Raw genomic sequence first — 23,364 nt, 5'->3', positions numbered from 1 at the left:
AATCCTTCATTTTTCCTGTTTCTCATGCTGATTAGGGCAATTGTTATTTAAACCCCATAATTTGGGTTTTCAAAATTTAAACAAAAAAAAAAAAATAAAATAAAATAAAATAATAATAATAATAATAATAATAATAATAATAATAATAATAATAATAATAATAAACATATAAATTCTGGTAGTTGTTGTCAAATGACACTGTTGTGCTAGAACACAGTGGTAGAAAAGATCTTGTTAAAAAGGAGGGGACCCAAAATTTTTCTTACTTCTGAGCTTTTTGCCAAGTCATCTTTCAGTTCATCTTTAATTAATCACACTTCTGGATGGAAAGAGGTACAAATTAAATGTAAAGATGGCCTTGGTCTAAGCCAGAGCCAAGACTGCTCAATTTGGTGTCAAACAAGTTAACCATTTGAAGGCTACCATTCTAACATCTTATTCTTAGTTTTATAAGGGCCAATTTATCCTGAGTAACTTTGCTGTAGGCAACTTTTGTAGCATTCACTGCTTGCATCATGTAAAAATCACATGTAACTTTCATCATTCAACAAATTATCATGATTGCCAAAATACTGTGGGAGGGGTATGTATTTCAAACATTTCAGACTCTTACTTTTTGATGTCTAACACAACAATCGCAAGCAAAGTTGTAGGTTTGCTTTACACAAAACAAAATATTGATATCATAGAGGTGTTGCATGTGTGATTAGGTTTTGCTGTTAAACTCAGCCCTCAAGCATATACCCTGTGAGCCACGTAGAGGGAACATGAAAATGGAGCAATTCACTGGCAACAAGTGGCAAGATGTTACCAAGGGTTCAATAGCAAGGTTAAGACTGTATACAAGTAACCTGTGTCGCAGACAGTCTAAACCGCCGGTACAGTCTGTCTGCGCAACAGCTCCCAAAAGCTTGTTCTGATATCCCGCAGTTTGTGTATCCATTTTTGATTGGCTAGTTTCTTACACTGTTTCCGATTGGATAATTCTCACAAAAGTGATCATGCAACTATCACATAATGCTAAAAATAATTTTGTGCAGGTTTCCCAAGTATATTTGTACATTTGTACATTATTAAACGTCAAATCTTCTTTGACGGACTATATCAGGGATTTTATGACACATCCGGCTGCAACACAGGCTATATACAAGCCAAGTGGCCCATCAGGCTGACGCTCATCTCCGGTTTCTGTAGACTGAAGCAACTAGGAGTAGGTATTTCTAATCCCCCCTTGGATGGAATGCTAGTCCATCGCAGGGTTGCCACCAGCATTAAATTTGCTGGTACCCTTTTACACACCTGGGCGGAGAGAGGCACTGCAACAGTAAAGTGTCTCGCCAAAGAACACCGGCCAGGGCTCGAACCTAACTGCACTAACCACCACCAAGAATATACTTCTTGATGTTAACAATTTTATCACTCACCCCTCACAGTCAGCATTACTCAGTCTGACTCATTCTCACGTCAAGTGATAGCACATTGTTCAGCCATAAAAACAAGCTTCCATAGTAATTTTAATGCACTTCATTACAATTTTGAAGAAAATTCACAAACCAGGAAACATATCTTTCTCAGACTGTGACAGAAAAAATATCAGCACTGTAACATTACATTCAAAAACAGTTTAAACCATCAGCAATTATACATTATACAAGGCAAATAACAATGGCATCAGCCACAAAATACATCATAAGTTCTTTATATTTCATTCAAATTTAGTCACACAACCACACGTCAACAGTTAATATAGACAAAATGTGTCAGTTTGTCTTTCAGCATTAATGACATCACAGCAACAATCCAGCATCAGTGTTCACTGAGTGGTTTTTCACGGGTCAGCATCAGAAGGATCCCAGGCCCCAGAACTCCACAGAATATAGCAGTAAAGACTCCAAGTTGCTGAACAGGTGTCTGATGGGAAACAATTTCACAAACAATAGTATTTATAACAAAATTCTTGATCGTGATTGGTTCTCCACATGCCAATTTGTCATGCAATCCGAGTGTAATTATGTGAGTATCCAATTACAGGTATCCAATTTGAACTTTTCATTACTGGATACCTGTAATTGGATACCTGTAATTGGATACCCACATGAGTTGCACATCAATTATGCTCGCTCTTAAACAATGGCTTCCTTCACCCTGTTTCTTACAGTTTTCAAAAGGTTTTTGCTCAAAAGAAGTTCTCAAAAGACATTTTGAATTCCGAAATTTGTTATAGATACAATTAATCAGTACTTGGACCTCGTGTTGTACAATTCAGGGAGTAATCATGCTTGTAATTTCAAATCAGCCTCATGCTTCATGCTTGTCCAATTTTCAAATTACTCCCATGATTACTCCCTGAATTGTACTCCACTCGGTCCAATTACTATTACTTATAGAAGTATTATGTGAAACAACTTTGAACAAAGCCCTACTTAAACAAAGCTTTTCATTTAGCAATTTGCAATGCAATGCAGAAATGCAACAAATACTACATTGCCAGTTGCAAGAAAATCAAAATCTATAAGTTATACTTTGAGTTTATCAACTATGGACCATGAACCCTGGACTGCCAAAGCAGAGAATCAAAATCTTTGTGCCTTACTTTCAAGTTTATCAACTATGGACCATGGAAAGCCGTGGCATACAAATGTTTTCTTATTATGCATTAGTAGACTGTAGGACTACGGACTGCGTACCAAGGTAATGCATACCTTACGCCTTCAGAATTGCCAGGTATAGTAAAATTACACCAAAAAATCACCCTGGTTTACAAATCTTAGCCATTTCAATAACATAACAATGTCCTGAAGATAGAGAAGTTTTCAGTTGAGCGCCAAAGGTAAACTGGCAATTACTTTGGTTTTGGTTTAACTACAGTTTGAGATTGGCTGATTAGTTTAACTGGTAAGTAATTCGTTTGGTTTTGGCTTTATAAGTCTAACTAATATAGCTGCATAAACGGAACAGAGAATAAGAGGTGATTCCAAAAAATACACACTTAAGTTTACAACTTAATTGATCTAAAAAACACTGATCATAGATCACACTTTTGTCATTAAACAGTAACTGTTTTACTATTAGAGCCAGTTCTACGGGAAATAAATACGATACACGAAAGAGTGCAATATTCAATATACATCGTACAATATTACCAACTTAATCCCAGTAGACTCCGTGCTGTGTCCATGTCCAGTGGCCATGGATCGCCGAACTAAACCCAGCCTGAATGCTCGTTGAAGCAACATTTTGCTGTCAGGGTTGCTGCTTCAATCTTCGAAAACAAAATACTCTTTAAAAAGTACTAAACAGTGTTTCGTGTAGGACAAGATGGCGGATAAGCAGGAATATTTACCCTCTAAGCATGATGGTTAATTCAAACACAGTCTCTTACAGGTCAACCTCATTCCCAGGGTCTCTCTTCTTTCCCGCGTTGGTGCGAAATTCTTTATGCCGTCGTATGTCCGAACATTTTTCAGCGCCCTGGCTAAGCCTCAGATTTTAAAATCATGGAGTTTTTAGTTTACACTGAATAATGGGAACGCCAATTTGTGGAACAGAGTAGCACATCGTAATTTTTAAAGCCCCTCTTTAATATTTATATTTCTGACACACTTTCGCCATTTGAATCAAAATTCAGTGTGGACGGCCAAAGAAAAACTTCCAGTCAAAATGGTTCCCCGGAAGGGGGGGGGGGGGCACTGCCATATATGGGCTATATAGGTATGTGCTGCTGTGAAGGGTATGGTTTTCAAGCAGTTTACTCTAGGATAGGGTATATAAAGCAGAGCATTTGGGTCTAGAATAGGGTATCATTTTCCTCAAAACTGAGTAGTTAGTTGAAGATTTTATCTAGACTAAGGAAACAAGGAATAGCCACTCAAAAATATAAAAAAATCAAATTGGCAAGTTTAAATTTACGCAAGCCAGCGTCAATAGTGTTGATAGATGGGGGGATTTGGGGAGTTTACTCTAGTATAGGGTGCAAAATTCAGCTGAACCAGCTCTGGCATAGGCTAAGGGTTCCAGGGTCCCAGCAGCGCATCCCCACCCAGAAATTCCCAAAGTACCTCCCCCCCCAGGAATGGTTCTAACATTGATTGGGTGGAAAGAGTGCATTTTTATTAGCTGTCAAACATGGAAGCTAAACAAAGTTTATCTTAAAATTTTAATAACCTTCTTTGCTTGAAACACTTAAAAATTATGAGCTTTCGATTGCTAGTCTGCAATCATTGACAAAATAATAATGAATAAGAGCGCAATCGTTGAACTACGACCAAATGACCAAATACAAATAATACAGTAAAAAGTGTGAAGTAGAAAAAATTTAAATAAAACAAAAAGATACTTGCTTGGAAATAGAATGCTAATATGGGGCTCATAAAAGGATAGAATATTGTCTAGGTAATGGCTTTGAGTTACTGTCCGATTCAGTTGTTATTGCAGTATGCCAGGGTTCCAAAGTCTTCCTCACACAAAAATTTCCCTTGTCAATTACATGGGCGGTATTTAAAAGTCAATAGAGTGGCCGTTCAACCAAGCGTGAGTGGCAATGTTTGAACCTTTTTCTAGAGGGTTTCGTGTTCTTAATATGTTCTTTTTTTTAACCAGACTACTCAGAAATAATGGAATTTGAGCTACAAGTAGACCTCTCAAGACCTTACAACAGGAATTCCCCCCCCCCCTCCCAAGTCAAGACCGCCGGCCGATCTACAAAGAGTCTACAAACAAATGTCGTTTATAAGATTCCCTGTGCGGATTGTCCATGGAACTATATAGGTGAAACTGGAAGGTGTCTAAAAACAAGGAAAAAAGTACATACAGTAATCACTCGCATATAATAACAAATGGCCCAGGCTGAAATTTGGCCCATAAAGCACCATACGTATAACAACCAGTTCAGCCTGATAAATAAAACATATTCTTATATAATAAGGGAGAGGGTGTTGCAATGAGAAAAAATGTTGAAACTAATGTTACATTTCTACTCGTTAATGTTAACTAGTGTACTGACCAGCTGACAGATTTTTATTTCATCTATTGATTTACTGATTTATTTACCTACTTATTTATTTAAATAAATATACTAACTAAACCTCTAGTAACATGTTACGTGTAGTATTTCTGAAACAAAGTTCAAGAACACATTAAGAGCATCTTCAGGCTGATTTCTCACTAAGTACTTGATAAACAAGAACTAGATCAGCCTGAATCCCGAAATCATGTGTTCTTATTATAACGCAGCTGTTTACTGTATTAGGGACATATTAGGTTGGTCCGAACGAAAAAGTCAGTGACGTCACTACGTCACCAAAATGAATTGGCCATGAGAGTCTAGGAGAAAGTCTTAACCCAACTACAATCATGGACAAAAGTCTTGGGACAAATTTGTACTTCTGGCGCTTTTGCGCACACACCAGACGCATATACAACTTCACTTGCCCAACCTCGCACCCCAACTCCCCCCCCCCCCCATACTACTACCTGCAATTTCTTTTGATTTTCAACATTGTATTGGGTGGGGAGGGGGAACAGTAACGTGTTCCTAAAAGGAAAGCAGCGCTTTTTTCAAACTTCAGTAGTAAAACACAGATACTCCGTTAAATTACATAAGTGTCCCAAGGACTTTTGTTCGCAATTGAAATCAAGCGAGAAGCCAAACACAAGAAGGAGAGACAAAAACACATACATGGCAAAGGCCAATTTATATCAACTTTCCCTTGTTTCACTAATTTAAATCTATTTACAAGTGCATAGAAACACGACAAAACACAAAAAATAGGCAAGCGTCTAAATGTGCTTCAGTTAATCTGTGTTGACCCTCAGAGTTAGTTTCGATGCAAGAAATATTTTACCTTCTCAAAAACAATATCTGCAACATATCATGAAAGACCTCAGCAATAAAATGCACATAGCAATATTTTTTTTCAAGTATGTACAATATCTTTCTTTTGTTTGTTAGACTCTTTCATATGAAGGTTCTGTTTTCGAGCCAAACACTTCATAGTCTTTTACTCTAAAATTGTAGTCCCCCATGAGGAGGCTGCACGAGGCCTGGGGACCATCATAGGAGTGAGGCAAGTTAGAGTAGGACTCAGGCCTCTCGTGGCACTCATCGCTGATACACAGATCTGCTCCAGCACCAAACATAGGACCATACCTGTCAGAGAAAATGGACCACACTAAATCAATGAACAAATGTTGGAAATTTATTATAAACTTGTTTAGAATCTCAACAGTTGGGGTTAAACTCAGAGCTATTAAAAGAAAATAAAGTTAATGACAGTATGAAGGATTTGGACCATTCCAGACTTCATAACCAGTGCCCTAAATCACTAGGTTACTTCTTGTTTCCAAGAGAGAACTAACAAAGCATCGTAGGCAAGCAATATGTACAGAACCCTTAGAGTGTATTGTTGGCCTGTGCGACTTATTGTCAATTCCATAATCAACGTAAAAACAACCAGTGAAACACAGGCTCTTCTTTGCTGCAAGATCCTTTTTGTCAAAAAAGCCTGATGACGTAATTGCAGACTGAGATGATGGTACTGTATATTGCCATGCAGACCTAATGGGTATGATTGGGGGATGGACTCCCAAATAAAAATGACAGGGGTGATTAATGTACCTTAATCCTTATGTGATTGAATTTGTAGATTAGACTCAGTAAATTTAAATGCAAATGTTCTACCTGGGTAGGAAGGGGGTTGCAGACCCCTCATCTAAACAAACATTATAATTATCATATTATTTCTCTAAAAGAAAAAAAAAATCCTTAAAGTCTGTAACTAAGAAAGTAACCAATGAAAGGTATACAATTTATTTGTGTTCATGGCAACACACCTTGGATGATGAAGAGTGGCATACTTAGGGTGTGTAATGTCAAACTTGCTTGGAGGGCTGCCTTCAGAGTTGATCAACGTAAACAAGAATGCCCTAACAAGAATTTAACAAAACAAACTCAATTGACCTCTTGTTTTAAGGGCGCAAATTTACCAGTTCTGAGGACAATTCTGCCCAGCTGGTTTGATTATCTAGTGGAAAGTTTTTCTTACAAAGAAGTTCAGTTCTAATAGTTTTGCCCACCTGTGAAAACCAGTTGCCCTCCTGCAGTTCAGTCAATATAATCATGATCATGTGCATCAACATTCAACATATTTAAGTATGAAATCCCCAGTGGAAGTCTATAAATGACCTTTAAATACCTTTATTATATGGCCAGCTCTGTGAGCGGGCAAGATGAATCAAATCCTACCCGAGCGAGAAGATGGAGCTATCTTGCCTGTTCGGGACTGCCTGCCATGTCCCACAAGAAAAATTTTCTCGAAAGCCATATGATAAATCCTTTATTGAACAAGCTTGTTCAGGCAAGATGGCCGTATATTGGTCTCCGTCTCGGTCTATAAACATGCAAAAAAAGAACTTGGCCAATATCCAGCCATCTTGATCTCACACTTGGTCAATAACCCATATATCAACACCACCTTCCCCTTTTGATGTTAAAAAATGGTAAACTACAAACAGGGGCAGATTTGAGGGGGGGGGGAGGATTGGGTGGCTAGCCACCCTCCCTCCTTTTGAAGAAGCAAAAACTTAGAAAGGTTGAAAAAGGATGTGGATACTAGGTACCAAATACTATGGCAGAAACAAAGGTAAAAGCTCTGGACAGGTAACCTCATCGTAATTTCTACTTTGTGGCATTGCTAACTTATTTCTGGTGTAACAGTTTTCAATTACGTTCCAAAAAACATACATTCTCAAATAATATTTCCAAAATTTTAGGGGGCATGCCCCATTGACTCTGCAGCCCCAAGGTACCAGCCACCCCTCCTCCCCTTTGAAAAATCCTGGATCCACCCAGGCTGCATTGTAAATGGGTGGAGAGCCTGGGAAAAAAACTGAGAAAACCATAGTGTTTCAACAATCATGAGGAGGATTGAAGATTTCTTGTTAATCAGATTTTTTCCACCACGAGGTAAAAAGCTGCTCATTGTGATATTTTCATGATACTTTGTATAATATTTTTCCAAAGTGTGCTTCAGATTGAGCTCACTACCTTTCTTGACTAAAAAGATGACTGATTTTCAAAAAAAGTAAATAACTTCAGAGTTTAATCACAGGAAATTATGTTAAGGACGCTTCATGGTTAGTGGGCTCAACTCTGGATGGAGCAGTCTGGGTTTGAGCCATGGCTGAGACATTGTGTTGTGTTCTTGGGTAAGACACTTAACTCTCACAGTGCCTCTCTCCATTCAAGTGTATAAATGATTACCGGCAAATTTAATGCTTGGGGTAACGCTCCGATGGACTGGCATTCCATTCAGAGGGGAGCAGAAATACTCCTAGTCACTTCATGCTACCGAAACTAGTGTAAGCTCCTGCCTGATGGGCCACTTGGCTCGTATGCAGACAAATAAATGCGGTTAAGCTGATTCAGCAAATCATGGGTGGGTGTTCATTGCATATTTTCCCACCTTTTGGATGGCATGTATTTTCCACGAGGAATATCACTCCGCCATGGCTGATCGCTGAACCCACCACATAAATTTCCATTTGTACCCTGAAATAGTGAGCAATGGACATACCAGGTTTAGTTTAGAATTGATTTGAGAAAGAGATGACTGTTTTGTTTGGGTATAGTTGTAAATATTTAATGATATTATCAGGGCTGCTGTGTTCTGTTGTGAGATGTCATGGAAAAAATATCAAATCACATCACATCACATTGTAAATGCATCACATCTCATTGCATCACATTGTATCACTCATATAACATATCATGACATTTATTTTACATTTGTAGTCACCATCTGTCTTCTCATTGGCTAAAAGCCTACAGTTAATTCTGGGAAACAGCACAACCTACAGATTACTCACTAATCTAGCACATTAGTGAATAATCCATAAGTTGCACGCGCAATATATGATATCCAAGAGCAAAGTCAAGTTCACGTAAGAACATGGCTTGTCGAAAATAAACTGTGTTTGGTGCGATAATGCATTTGTCCTTATTTTCTTTAAAACAATGTATATTAAAACAATTATGAGATTTGCTTTTTTGCGATATCTGAAATAATCAAGGTCTCGGTTAGTGTTATCAGCCTCAACCTTTGGCTTCCGCTGATAACACTTACCTCGACATTGATTATTCCGAATATCACAAAAACCTCATCCAAACATAGGCACGCAAGGCGTGCACGAGTTATTTTTTTGTGCGAATTGTTGGAGATAGAAGCATTCATGGTACAGTAATGATTTGGTTAATTAGGCAAGTTTTTTTCGGTTGCGATGTTACATCGGTCATGGCAAGATAGCTGAATAGTAAGCCATAAAATGTTTGACTGAACAAACTACAGTAATCTGACACGTCTCCAGATTAATGTAGATACCATCTTATTTTCTAACAGGCAATTTGATTCGTTCTTTGATACAACCCGCACTGTGATTGGTGTGACACGCGCACATGCACAACTCCCTCACTCACCGATCACATAACCCTTCCAACCCCCAAGAGGAATTTTTGCTCAAAAATACTCAAGTTAATTTAGAGACTTTTTCGCATTTTATACGAGTCGTAAGTTTACCTTTTTACACAACACAACACAACACAACTTCACCCAAAATAGAAAGAAAGAGAAAAAAACCTCTGACGCGTTGAAAGTCTGATTTAATTAAATTGCACTTTAACTTGGTGCCACGCAGTCTTCAAAGAACATTTGAACAGTTTTCATACTTTTACCTTTAAAAGTATCGGACTGAAATGAATATCATGAAATAAAACTATTAAGGTGGTATGGTACCCTCAATATGGACCAAAAAGTTTGTTTAAATATGGTAAAGAAAGATCAATTGTGTGCTATTGCACTCAAGAAGAGAAATTAAATTTCTAGAGTTTTACTCAAAATGGTTGCTATGGAAACCAGCCACAGCCATTTGAAGTAGTGTTTTATAGTATTGACGCCAACACTTCCTCCTCTTTTACAAAACAAGAATTGACTGTCAAATAAGCATGTTATGTAAGTTTCTGTTTTGTTCTGTGATGTGAACCTAAGTTTTGACAGTTAACTCTTATTTTCAGTGCTTTTTACAGCTTTATTTGGAAATAACCTTATTTTTTACTACACCCAGTGGACAAATCATCTCATGTCACGTGACAGACCTTAAAATGTTACGATTTTTTTGGTTTATATCATCACGACACTATTGGTCTTTGATGAGCCCAAGTTTCAGAAATTCTACTTAAAAACCTTGCAAAGTAGAAATGTTGGCGCGAAGTCAGTCGGTACAAAAGTAAACTTTTGAGAAAAATGCACTTTAAGTTTCTTACACGAAGTATTAAGCATTTAACGAGCCACAAATAGTGGGGGGGGGGGGGGGAAGGGGGGGTGCATGGGAAATGAATGAGCCTGTGATGGCAATTTGAGGCAAAGCTTTTCACAAATAATTATACCAATCGAGTTGTGCATGTCTTAAAAGTTTTTTCTAAATAGTTTCGTTCATATAAGTTAAAAATAATCTATATTTTTGGTCACGTTCTTATAGTAAACAGTCGTTGCTATGGCCATTGCCACGTGAAAAAACTTATACCACTGTGTACTTTCCTTAAATTTCACACTCATCTGGAAGGAAATTCGGCAAGATCGTTTCAAAATGTTTTTGACAATTCCTCAAGGGTCTTAAGTCTTGTATTTCCAAGAAATTGAATTTTTCACGAACATCGCCATATTTTAGGGTACCATACCACCTTAAACTGCTACTGCAGAGACGTAAAAACCGCCCAGAAATGAAAGCTTCTTTATTGCTTAATATCCTGCAAACAATAGCCGATAACTTGTCAGCTCTAATTGAATTTAATCCATATAAAAAACAAAAGTGTTAAGTTACCATTTGTTACTAAAGATTGCAAACATCTCGTGGGAAAGAGTGATGACGATTCGTCCGCTCTAATTGAATTTACTCCCTTGTGAAAAACAAGAGTGTCAAATTACACTTTGTGACTAAAAAACAAAAATATCTCGTTATATTTGCATGCAACAAGAACAAAACAATCGTTACCCGCAATTACTGTTGTAAACGTTAGAACTGTTTCAAATCTAAAGTCTCGTCCCTTCTAAAACATGTCCTAAGAACTAGACGCGACGATTCGTGACCTCTAATTGAATTTATTCCTTGTGAAAAACAAAAGTATCAAGTTACCTTTGTAACTAAAAATAAAAATATCTCGTTGCATTTGCATACTACTAACTCACGAACTGTTTCAAACCTCAAGGCTCATCTCGTTCATTTAACTAAAATCCTCAGCCTAACCCACAGAAAATGTCGAAGTAAACCCAATATATGAATACTTTCTCCTCTTTTATAGAAGAATAAATATGGCCGTTCTGAACTCTATCGGGATCAAATCTTCCCACATACCATTTACCTTTACAACAAGAAATTTGATTGGCTGTTTATAGTAGATCCAATCTGATTGGTGTGACATACATACATCTCTCACTCACTCACTCACTCACTCACTCACTCACTCACTCACCCATTGATCCGTCCATAACATACCCGACGCGCCGACTAAGAGGTATTTTTTTTACAAAAAAATAACTCAATAATGAACATTATTGCTCATAAATTAACACATTGACAGAAACAGATGTCCCTTTTCTCTTTCTTTCTCTGCAATGGGATGAACATGCAAAACTTTTTCCATAGTTTCCAGTAGCCAATTGAAAGAGAAGCGTGCTTTTGACAGTCAACAATGAAAGTTAATTAAGACCTTGAACTGAAAAGCATTGCAAAGAAAGCTGCTACAAAATTTGAAGTTTTTGTATCCGTTATTTCCCAAAAACAAAATGCCAACAGGTGGGAAAAAAATCAGGGCAATGTTTCTCAAGTAAACAAAAACCCACATGCCAAAATTCAGTTTATACTTTTGAGCACTTTCAACAATGACTCATAAACCTTGGGGACATTCTTGCTTGTGGCCTTTCAATTACTTAATTAATTACTCACCAGAACAACTGTTATTGTTGGTGAAAGGCCATCACACTTTGTATGAAATGCCGCAGCTGAGAATCCATCCTTTGAAGCTCTGTACAACAGCTGCCATTCTTGCTGTTCATTTCCAAACCAAACATTCAGTGTATGTTGAAACTTCAGACAATCCTTTGACAACAGACTTGTGTTGTGAAACAACTTTTGAGAAGCTCTAGGTCTTAGACGAGGATCTTCAGCTTTTCTGAAATGAGTGGGCACTGCTGCAAATCGATACCTAAAAGAAAACATAGAATGATATGATCAACTTAATGGTGTTTAAATTTGCTATAATGGTGTAGAGGCTTCTTTTCACACAATTACACCCTAGTAACATAGCCAATAATTTCTGTACTCTACACTACATGAATGCTACTTGGCAAACTATTTTTAATTTGCAAATTTTGATATCTTGATGCCTTCTATTTCAACCAGTTGATCAAAAGACAAGAAGTAAACACTGTGGAGATGCAAGTCGTCAGACTGAGATCAGAAAAGGAAATTGATAACTAAGTTTTTTATAGTTCTTGCACTTTAGACTGGCCAGTCCAGTTATGAGATTACACTGCCATCAGAAAGTTGCGAACAAGACAAAAAAACAATGAGTCAAAAATTGGTCAAACCCTTTGCTAAGGAGCAAGCATTTGTGCATAGCACTGTGATTGTATTTGAGACCAACAGCCTACTCATTGCCTTAGAGAGGCATAACAACTCCTAGCTAATAAATTATTTTACTTTGGGAGCTACAAGAAATGTTTTGCATAAATTTACCAGGAACTGAAACATAATTGCCAGGAATTAATTTACTAGGAAACAATAAAATGTCAATGAATATTATATAAATTATTTCAATTTATTTAGCTATTGCAGAAAAATAATGTAAACGATACACATAATTTTGATTTAAAAATCAGGTTTGTGGTCATAAGGTATACATTCCACATGTTATATTCTCATGCAATTATGTCTGCCTGAAGTCAAAAATAATAGCATTGTCATGATCAAACTCAATTCCTGCAAGAAGAGTTATAGCACGAGAAGTTCGTGTGGAGGCGTGGTGGTCTAGTTAGTGCACTCATCTGTGGATCGAGCGCTTAGGGTTTGAGGGACAAGACATTTTACACTCACAGTGCCTCTCTCCACCCAGCTGTATAAATGGGTACCAGAGAATTTAATGTTGGGGGGTTAGGCCCTGCAATGGATTAGCATCCATCCAGGGGAGAATAGAAATACTCCTGGTCTCTTCATGCTACAGAAACCAGGATACATCCTAGTCTGATGGGCCACTTGGCTCATATGCACACTTTACCTTTTACCAAAAGAAGTAGTGAGAATTTTGATTCATGGTACTTGATAAGTAATCCATTGACCCTTACCTCTCTAAAGACACCTCCATTGGTACAACTCCTGTGGGCTCCACTTCTTCGGCATACACTTTGCTGTCAATTAACAGTAACTTGATGTGCTCAATTACACCTGACAGCTCCTAATCAAAGAGAAATTCAAAAGTTGGGAACACAGTCACTTGTCTTTTGCATGAACCAATAACCACAACCAAATAAAAAAAGCAAAACAAATTTTAATTGACAGGAGTCGACTTAAAGTTTTTGTCTTTCTAAATGACTGTCAATTCTTATAAATGTACTCTTGAATTCAATGTTTTTAGCTTTACCCTTAACTACATGGGAGATGCAACGTCCTTTTTTGGTCTAGTATATTAGACTTTGTACAACATGTAAGCAATCCAAGTTTTGAGTGCTTGGTTGGTCCCTGAGTTATGATTGCAACGAGACACATTACTCTTACAGTGTTTCTCTTCAACCAGGAGTATTTTATAAATAGCTAAAAAACTGGAAAATTTTAAGTTGAGGGTGACCTGACTGAAATAGTGGAGAGGAACGGGGGGGCGGGGGGGGGGGAGGTAATGAGGGAGGGGAAGCAGGAAAGCTTGGAATGGACTAGCATCCCATTCAGAGACATTGGGGACTGTCAGAATCACTTCATGCCAACAAAAATATGGGTAGTGCGACATGTCTCATAGCCTTACAGATAGATTTTTTAATCTTAACTTGATACTTGATGCGTTGGGTTGGACTGTCTCACCTCCTTAATCTTGTCATTATCCTCTTCCGTCCACTGATTAGTTGGTTTATTGACACCAGAACCCCTTTTTGCCCACAACAGAACAGCTCTCCAAAGCTCCTCCTCTGAAACCGCAAACTGTATACAGAAAGGAGACTACAGTTAATAATTAAAAAAGTAATTAATAATAATTATTATTAATAAATTGTCTATCTATTGTCTAATGCTAGTGTGAAATAGAGCAGTGATACACACAAAGGGGCTATGTAAATTTCTGCAACCTTTTCCATGCAATGTAGGGCTTAATAGTACTAGGTAAATTTTGTTTTAAAGAACAGTCTCAGTTAATGTTGTTGTTGTTTTTTTTGAAAAAACAAAAACAAAAAAAAAAAAAACGGAAGAGCCTCAATATCACAAATAGAAGCAAAGTGTCACCTGGTCACTTGACACGAGTCTTATCATCGCTGGCTTTGGAAGGAGAAGGAAGCCTTCAGTTTTTACAACTTCTTCTGCATTCTCCTCCATAAATCCAGTGCATTTGTCCACCAAAGATGACATTCCTCCAAAACCGACTCCTCTTGACAGAGACATAGCATCTGCTAGAAACTCTGCTGCATTTTCTATACTAAGATTATCCATGAAATATTGTTCACAGGCCAACTTTAAATCTGTTATTTCTAGGTCTTCGGCAATCCTCAGCATCTCTAAGGCTGTGCGGCTATGAAGTTCAACCTAATATAATGTAATCAGTATTTGTATATTTGCCTCTTTACATTTTGAAAATCATTATGACACCATACCAAGTCTAACTTTATTCACATTTAGTCCTAAATTAAGAATTAAGAAAAAATATTTGGACCTGGATTCTGTTTAATTAAAACCCTGTTCCTTGCCATTACATTTAGTCTGCAGCTCCTGAGGGTGTGCTAATTGATGCACCAAACCAATTTTTTGTTTTGCTTTTGTTATAACAGCTTGTGCATAGATAATTGTAAATTACTGATTTTGCACCTTTTCCTTGGGGTCTTGTGCTGCTGCATTAGATGAGAATTATGTTTTCACATATTCTTTTTGGCCACATATAAAGGGTGCTTTTTTAGTGGTTTTTCATATCTTGCATAGCACAGGTTCTAAATTATTGTTAGCACCAGTAGATGCAATTTGCAAGGATACAGATTGTGATGTAAGATGGAATACATCTACATCAGATGACTGACTGATGCATCCTCAATAAACTAGTCACATTGAATGTCTCATGTTGTGTAGTCAGAATTCCTGTATGTTAGTTCAAACATATTTCATACGTAGGAATAAATTAAGTGCGTTTTAAAATGTCCTCCTCTCAAACTCGAGATGCCAAGAAGTTTCAAAACACTTCATAAACAAACATAATATCTAAGAATGTTTACAAATCTTTACACCCGATTTGTATATAAAGAAATTACAAGTATATCAACTGTTATTAAAAATTATCGTTTTAGAATTACCTTTCCCGTGTAAACGAACGTCAAAACTTCACGGAACACATCAGGTCGGAATTCGGGCTTTCTTACTGTAAGCTGCGAATGAACTGACTTGGAGGACCACAAGTCCCTCTTGCGATTCTGAAAGTGCCTACATCTTGCTACCAGAATCAATCTGTGAGCATATATTGCAGTTTCTCCTTGTCCAACTAGGAACAAAACATCTGCGGTGTCTTGATCGTCGATTATATTTTGAAAATCGTGTAAAAGTGCGTCTACTCCAAGCCAAGTCTTGTCCTTAGCTTGGAAAGAATCCATGTTTGATCTTGGAAGTAGAGAAAAGCGTCAGGTGTTACTTGAACCAGGTTTCTCGCGTTGCCAATAGGCATGCAATGCGTGCAAATGTCACGCACTTCTTGACCATTGATCACTATGTTCGCCAGTCACGCAAGTTAAACCTTGTTTCCTTTTAATTCAGTACCTTGGTAAAGAGGTAGCGGTAGGGTTTATAGACATCACCTTGAGTTTATAGCAAATAGGAAACGGGATTGAAACAACTGTGACATTTTCACAATATCTCTCTTGATAGAAGCACACTGATAAGTATTTCAATACTTGTGACAATGGTTGAACTCGTGTTAGTGGTCAAACCTGTTCTTCTAAAGGCTGGTTTTCACTAGCGACGGAGTCGTAATCGGAATGGTAGGTCGGAGTCGTAAGAGAGCTTACGATCCAGTGAAAATCGAAAATTGGAGTCGTAAGCGGAGTCATAAGCTCGACGCAATACGAGTCAGAAGAATCAGAACGTTTCCATTTCTTCCGATTCCGTTTACGACTCCGCGGCACTACCAAAAGGGCCGGAAATCGAGCCTTCCGTCGCATATGATCCAGTCATGAAAACTAGATTGTCCGAGTCGGACGCAGAAGCGGAAGAACCAACCAATCACAAGGCCCGGAATCGAACATTGTGATTGGTTTATTTTTCCGCTTCTCTTGCGACTCTGACAATGCAGTTTTCACTAGATCATAAGCGACGGAGTCATAAGCGGGATCGGTGTTCTGCTTCTGACTCCATCGGTTTGATTTTCACTAGATCGTATCGCTTTACGCTTCTGATTACGACTCCAACTACGACTCCGTCGCTAGTGAAGGACGGACCATTATTTTACGAAGGCAGGGTGGGGGAGGGGGAGGGGGGGGGGCGGCGGCGATGATTTTCAAGAAAGAAATTCCTTCACAAAAAAAAAAAAACTGCTGAAAAAAATCATGCAAGGGGGTCATGCAGGAAAAAAAATCGAGCAAATTCTTTCTACCATGCAGGTTCTGTGTTTTTGTGTTACAAAAATTCGTGCGCAAGCTATATTGCCCAGCCGAAAGAAATTATTATGGCCCGGAAAATTGCCCAGCCTCCTCGAAAAAATAATGGTCCGGCCCTTAGTAAACAGTTCAACAAGCGAACACAATGGAAATCACAGCCATGAACGTGGCTTGGATATCTAACCTCTTCTAAACATAGATTTTCACGATTTTATTTCACCTTATACTCCGAGTTATAACTTCGATATGGATGATATATCCAACACTCGAGAGACTGTGTTTCATCACATTTCAGATACTCCGAATTTCTTTAAAAAAGCTCCGCTCAACGTGGTATTCAGTTCAACTTTTTTTTCAGTGTTTGTTAATGCGATAAAACACTGTCCAAAGTGTTTGATGTATTACGGTCAGTTTCTTTAAGGACTGCACTTTCAGGTTAAAACTTCGATTTTAGTAGCTTTTAGCAAGCATTCTTCCATACAGCTGTCGTTTAACCGTTCCCATCAGGCTTTGCTTTTCTTCAGGTAGCTCCCCGTTGCTTTCGGGTACTTGCTTATTTGGCAAGCACCCGCCGCGGTTTAATATCACCAACGCATTACAGCCCAATACTAGCGCTGCGCCGGCGATGCTATAAATGTTAGCGGCGTAATCCAAGAACAGCAGCTGCAAAATGAAGGCTAAAGCGATGTCCAGTGTTCGCACAAGAGCGACCACGCCTGCCTTCTCCAGCTGTAAGGATCTGGTGAGGAGTGTCTGGCCACCTACAAAAATAGTCGTTTGCATGTAAGTTAGAGACTGCTCAGTCACAGTATTTTGAGCTATTTTGATCGGATTCAAAATTATCTTCAGTTTGAACGAAACCTAGAAATAATAACTTATAAAGATAGAAAAACACCAGAAGGATAACAATAAACACTAAAGAAACAAGGATAGTCAAGGATGGAAAAGAATGACACAGATTACAAACGAGGAACTTGAAAAGTTTTGGCTTAAATATCCAAGATACGCAAATCGTGACGTAGCAATAAAGTTCTCGATTTCTCGTGTCTATGACGATAGATAATGTAAGAAATCTTGTAAGGAGAGAATGCGTTTTGATTCAACAACGCTAACTAGTTTCAGAACGGCTAACAAAGCCTGAATAAACTGAATTTGAAGACAAACTTAAGTTTGCATTCTGTTTTGAAAATTTGCTGTCAGTTCTGCTTTATTAACTACTTGTTAACCAAGAGTGAGGTCTTTACGGGAAAATCTCAAACCGGGACCTTAATTGCCGTATTGACCGAGCGATAGCAGATCAGTACAGATCAGAGGTTTGAGGTTTTCCAGTAAAGACCGAACGTTTGAGGTTTTAAAATAAGTTATTTATTTATGAATGGCTTTTTGCTTTGTTTTTGGAGGCCCGTAGTGGGTCCATGGGCATTACGGGAGAATAATTCCGCAAAATTATACGGAGTCTCGCGCGATTGTTATAAGACAAATTAAGCCCAGCTCGCGAGGAGTCTATTACTGCAGTCTGTGTCGAATTAGCCTCGCTGGAGCATGTGAGCGCCGGCGATTTATTTCCACTTATTTAAACGAAACATATGACTTGGCTACAAAACATAGCCTCCCGCGCACTTACCAAGACCACATACGCCAAGCCCCAAAAGGAACCACTCGTGCCAGCGCCCGCATATGACACTCTGGAAAGAGCCTGATGCAAGGATCGCTCCTGTCGTGAGGACCACACTGGAGAGGCCCACATAGAAAACTGGTACCAAAAAATTGACCCCTTGAAGCTTCCTGATGGCAATTAGGGCGATGGAGGTCAAAATGGCACCACACAAGGCAACAAAGCTGGCAGTGATCTGTACCAAAATAAGGTCAGTTTGAAACTGTTTATCAAAAGATTACAAAATAACCCAAAGAAAATACGCGGGCTGTTTGGTCAAAAATCTTACGAGCTCGAGATTTCTATCACGTGAAAGTTGACGAAGGTTAGCCCGAGTCAACTATCACGCATAGAAATCGAGAGCGAATAATCTAATTGTTTTAGTATAAATCTACTAGTCCTACTAAACTTAAAATAATTCTCTTCGCAGACACCTCGCGTAACGCAAAGAAGCGGCCGTCATTTTGTTAACAAGCGCGGCCTTACAAAAATGCTCGAGGCTGCACTCCATTCAGGGGAAGCCCAACTCGCAATACTCCTAGGCATTCCGAGCTACATTACTTGTAACAAAAATTCGGACGATTTTTAATTTCGGACAAAAAAAGAGTGTGTGAAAGTAAAACCGTAGGAAATTGTTAAGCGTCCAAAATATTTACAGAACAGTAAAAAACTTTTAACTGGTTCCAAAGCCCTTAGATTCCTTTATGAAGCGAACTTAAGTTGAGACACTGTCTGAGACGCGTAACGGCTTGATAGAATTTGTGTTATTTTCTCGTCGGTGTACCTGTAAAACTTTGAGAGTGCAGTAAAAGTATCATTTTCACAGATGTTGTTTTAGTCTTGTTCGTCTTCTGTAGGGGTAAATTCACCTTGCTATGTTTCAGCAAAGTGTCCAAAATTTTGGTCCGACATTTGTCCAAAATGAGATAAATAGTGTCCGAAAATTGAATGTCCCAGATAAAATGTCCGAAAGTTTTTGCAAGTAATTTATGGCAAACATACAGCGCTAAGCGGCGCAAAGCATAATAAGCCACCTGATGTTGTAAAGATTTTTCCCTGTCGACACAAGTTATAATTAGATTAAACAGAGTTCTAGATTTTACACGAAATTTCTCATTCACTTTCCAAGGTTCCTGGTGTATATTTGCGTATGTATGGGGAACTGTCACAAACCACAAACTGGTCAACAGTGATTAAAAAACTAAAACAGTCAATACACACTCAAACAGTTAGGCGACAAGAGTATGGAATAGAATCGTCAAGGATTAACCGGCCATACCTGTTCTAAGTCGGTCTGTTCACTAGCGCGCTCCAACGGTCTCGCAAACAGAAACGTTGGTCTCGCTATGAGAACCACGCCGGTAAAACACAGCAACGTCGCCAGCGCGTCAAATAAGCCCCACGCCTCCCCTAGAAGAAAATGCGCCAGTACACCAGTGAATATGGGTGAAGAAAACACGATGACTGTAGCATCCGCCAACGGCATGTGCTGAAAGGCGTAAAACTGGCAGCAAAGAGCCAAAGTTCCCGCTATGCCGCGAACACACAAGAACGGCAAATGCTTCGTGTCCCCAAACACTGGCACCTCACTGGAAATCAACGGGGGCAGGACGAAAATGACTTGAACCAGGCTGCGAAAAAAGACTACCTCTTGAGGCGGAATTTCTTGTAGCAGCTTAACAAGCAGGGAGGAAAAAGCGAAGAAAATGCACGAAAACATGGCGAGCATAACACCCAGTATTCTCTTAAGAGGAGAGAAATCCTCCGTCTTTTCATCTTTTTTTGCGTTTTTGTTCCTCTTGCGTGCCATTTAGAAAAGCGACTTCGTTTCGTGTAACTCTATTTCAAGAAAAATATAGTAGAGCGAGACTGCCTGATTCAGAGTGAGTTACGCCCAAGAAAATCCGAAGAAAAAAACGGCAAATTCTAGAAAGGCGAATGATATATTTCGCATCTCTTTGTCGACCTTATGGTGAGTTCCCAGAGGTAGAATTCAAATTAATTTGTTTGTGAGGACTGGGGAATTAAAGTACTTTCAAATTCTGATGTAAGCCAAAACATAGGAATTACATGATGCGCGATTTCAAAAGAACTTTAACGCCGTTTTTGAATATCTTCAAAAGGTAATTACACGTAAACTGAGAAATAAACAGCTGTTTTGAGAAGACGAATCTCATTGAGTTCAATCAAGACAATCGCAGTCATTACATTTGTATAATGAAGCCCATTTCCGCTACACGGAATTTTTTAGCGGTTCAGATAAATGTGGTTTCCGGGTTAATTTTGATCCGTGCTTCGGTAAATGGGGAAGGGGTAGGGGAGGGGTGGGGGAAACGCGAAGGGGAAGTCCTCTTTCCCAGTCTCCCTACCTTCGGCCGTCGTGGGTATCATCTTTATCCTACCCTGCGAGACAGGAGTTCCCTTCTCTTTCTGCCCGGAGAAGGGAACCTGTCTCACAGGGTATCTTTATCCGAACTGTTACAATATTTCCCTGTACAAACTGCACCTTTTGACAACAGTCTATTGGTTAACATGTTGTGGTTTCAGAATAAAGTAGACAAAAATATCTCAGGGATGCAAGCCATTTTCTCGCAGACCTTCTTCTTGGCAACACGCACATTTTCTTTCCGTGTCTCAGGTCACATGTAAACAGTTTCAGCAAGGGATGGTGGAATTTTTTTTTCCGTGATGAATAAACCCCACTGGCAGAACAACTTAAATTTCTTCTTGAAATGAAAAGTATGACAGCACAAAACAGGGGCAAGATGAAAGAACCATGACAAAGCGACAATTTCCTAATTCGTTGACAAATTATAAGTTCTCGTGGATGTACTGTTTATTTCAATCTTTGTTCTAGTCGCAAAATGGAATTTAAGGTGCAGTCCCAGTCAGAGAGCAGTGTGTTACTTTACTCACTTGTGAAAACCAGTTGCCCTCCTGTGAAAACGTTAATGAAAGCAGATTGAAGGTATTCCACCGTTTGCTCATCAAATCATATTTTCCAAACCTTATCTTAAACCTGGTTTGACTGCTGACAAGATAAGCCAAGCTGTTGAAAAGCCACAAAATGGCTAAGAGCACATTATGGTTTTATAAGTACACTAAATAAAGATATGAGCAAAAACTCTATTTTTAATGACTCCATAACAGGGTTAATACAAAATTTGACAGAGGGATGACTGACGACACACTGCCATTTCCATTGATGGTAAAATTCATGTTCAGAGGTAATCAAGCCATTATGTCCATTGGAATAATACAACTTGTTCTTGATGCTTTCAATAATATTCTACGTCTCAACTGGAACCCACTTTAATTTCCAGGAAGCCACAGTTATTGAGGACTTTGTGAATAGTGATTGAAGACTGGTGAAATTATTCCATAGGTTTAAGGCCATCATGTCTGACCACAATCTTGTACAGGACACAACTTGTGTAAAGCCACCATCCCTGCTATCACGTCTGCATCTACTTGGATCTTGCTCGCATCTTTCTCCTCTTGCGCTTCAGTCTAGCAAGTAAATAAATGGATTGTGTGTTATCAGCAAATGCAAACCACATGACGGCAAAATCAACTCCTCAAAAAGACACTATAAGACTTATTTTCAGTTCACAAGAATTCCTTGCAGCCAGTAAGTAAGAACAATAATTAATGCAAGTCACTGGGATAAGTTGTAGCTTGCAGAAAGAAAGGTGAACTTACTCTTTTCACAGTCTGAGCTACGTTTACGAAAGCCAATTTTTGATGTAACGTTGTAACTTTGGGCGACAATGTTGCAGATTTGTAAAGGGGAGGGGGTAGCTGGACATCATTCGTTGAATGCTGGTAGCAGCAAGAATATTACGATAAAGGAAATTTAAATCGTTACCAGAGCTAGCAGAAGGTCAGGTGACGGAAATTTCGAAATGCAAATTTATTGCGTCTCGATTTATAGCTAGAACAGTTTACAAGGTGTTTCAAGCTTTTACCAACGACACTTATCGAGTAGAGAAGTCACAGAAATTTAAGCTTACAAATAAGTTTACATTAAGCTGCATCGATGAAATAATCTGCGAAAGCACTGTAGACGAAGTTCATACCGCCTTAAGGATCGTTTCATTTGGTTGTAGTGTCTTTGCTATCGTAAAAGTAAAGACTATCAATTAAGCGTAAAAATTTTGTGCACTAACCTTCGCATACGCTTTTTCCTCCACTGAAATGAGAGCAAAAGAAAAAGATACGATTAACAATTTAGAAAACCTCATGCACACAACAGCTGACAACAGTCTTTGTCACAAATAGGAGTCTTTTTTCTAGTGAGCAGTATTTACCTTGTCTCTCATATTGTTGTCCTCTAGTTCACTGTTATCAAATGAAAATCATACAATGATAAGTTAGTGTCGATGGCCTTATAATAATGAGATCAACAAGGATTTCAAAGACCTTTTCCCGTACCAACCTGCAAACATGGAGGACGAAAGAGGACCTTCGACGAGCAACATATCCCGTATGTAGTTCCCGAAGATTCAGTTCCAGGCTCCAATCGGCCAAGTATTTTACCTGACACGCGTAAGAGTGATGAGAAAACAACCGGATTTTGCTGTTTCACAAATGAAAGATTGGACAATGAGTCTTTCGAAAGATATTAAACCGCAGTCGTGGCGTAAAAGCAAGTTGCGCGGCGAGCAGTTTGAGCCGCTAGCTTCTCGCTAACATTTAACACCTTGATAAGTAGCCGGGATAAGTAGCTCAGTGCGTGGTAGGTTCCATCCTGCTCGGTGCCATGTAGTAGATGAAAGGACAAGTATTACATTGCGCGCAAGTGGATTTAGTCAGTTTTGAAGAAACCTTTGA

At 38.7% G+C, this 23,364-nt stretch overlaps 2 protein-coding genes and 1 long non-coding RNA gene across 3 annotated transcripts; all 3 read right to left on the bottom strand.

Moving 5' to 3' along the window:
• Positions 1-1,490: 1,490 nt before the first annotated feature.
• Positions 1,491-3,374, bottom strand: LOC145470695 (uncharacterized). The gene is made up of 2 exons (XR_014042522.1): positions 3,144-3,374; positions 1,491-1,911 (listed from the first exon to the last, which is right to left on the bottom strand). It is a non-coding gene; the product is annotated as an uncharacterized LOC145470695 (long non-coding RNA).
• A 768-nt stretch (positions 3,375-4,142) lies between these two features.
• LOC145470655 (kelch-like protein 20) lies at positions 4,143-16,453 on the bottom strand. The gene is made up of 8 exons (XM_081454473.1): positions 15,585-16,453; positions 14,533-14,829; positions 14,119-14,235; positions 13,392-13,501; positions 11,995-12,253; positions 8,463-8,548; positions 6,832-6,924; positions 4,143-6,148 (listed from the first exon to the last, which is right to left on the bottom strand). The coding sequence occupies exons 1-8, from the start codon at positions 15,876-15,878 to the stop codon at positions 5,947-5,949; spliced, it is 1,458 nt and encodes a 485-aa protein (XP_081310599.1). The 5' UTR covers positions 15,879-16,453; the 3' UTR covers positions 4,143-5,946.
• Positions 16,454-16,595: 142 nt separating this feature from the next.
• LOC145470693 (solute carrier family 35 member G1-like) lies at positions 16,596-23,044 on the bottom strand. Its single transcript, XM_081454512.1, has 6 exons — positions 22,970-23,044; positions 22,842-22,872; positions 22,701-22,723; positions 19,811-22,041; positions 18,502-18,727; positions 16,596-17,638 (listed from the first exon to the last, which is right to left on the bottom strand). The coding sequence occupies exons 4-6, from the start codon at positions 20,339-20,341 to the stop codon at positions 17,328-17,330; spliced, it is 1,068 nt and encodes a 355-aa protein (XP_081310638.1). The 5' UTR covers positions 20,342-22,041; positions 22,701-22,723; positions 22,842-22,872; positions 22,970-23,044; the 3' UTR covers positions 16,596-17,327.
• Positions 23,045-23,364: the final 320 nt, after the last annotated feature.

Source organism: Orbicella franksi, chromosome 15 (genome assembly GCF_964199315.1).
Source record: "Orbicella franksi chromosome 15, jaOrbFran1.1, whole genome shotgun sequence".
Lineage (NCBI taxonomy): Eukaryota > Metazoa > Cnidaria > Anthozoa > Scleractinia > Merulinidae > Orbicella > Orbicella franksi.
Note: the sequence above shows the minus strand (reverse complement) of the source record. Positions and strands in the feature narration are given on the sequence as shown.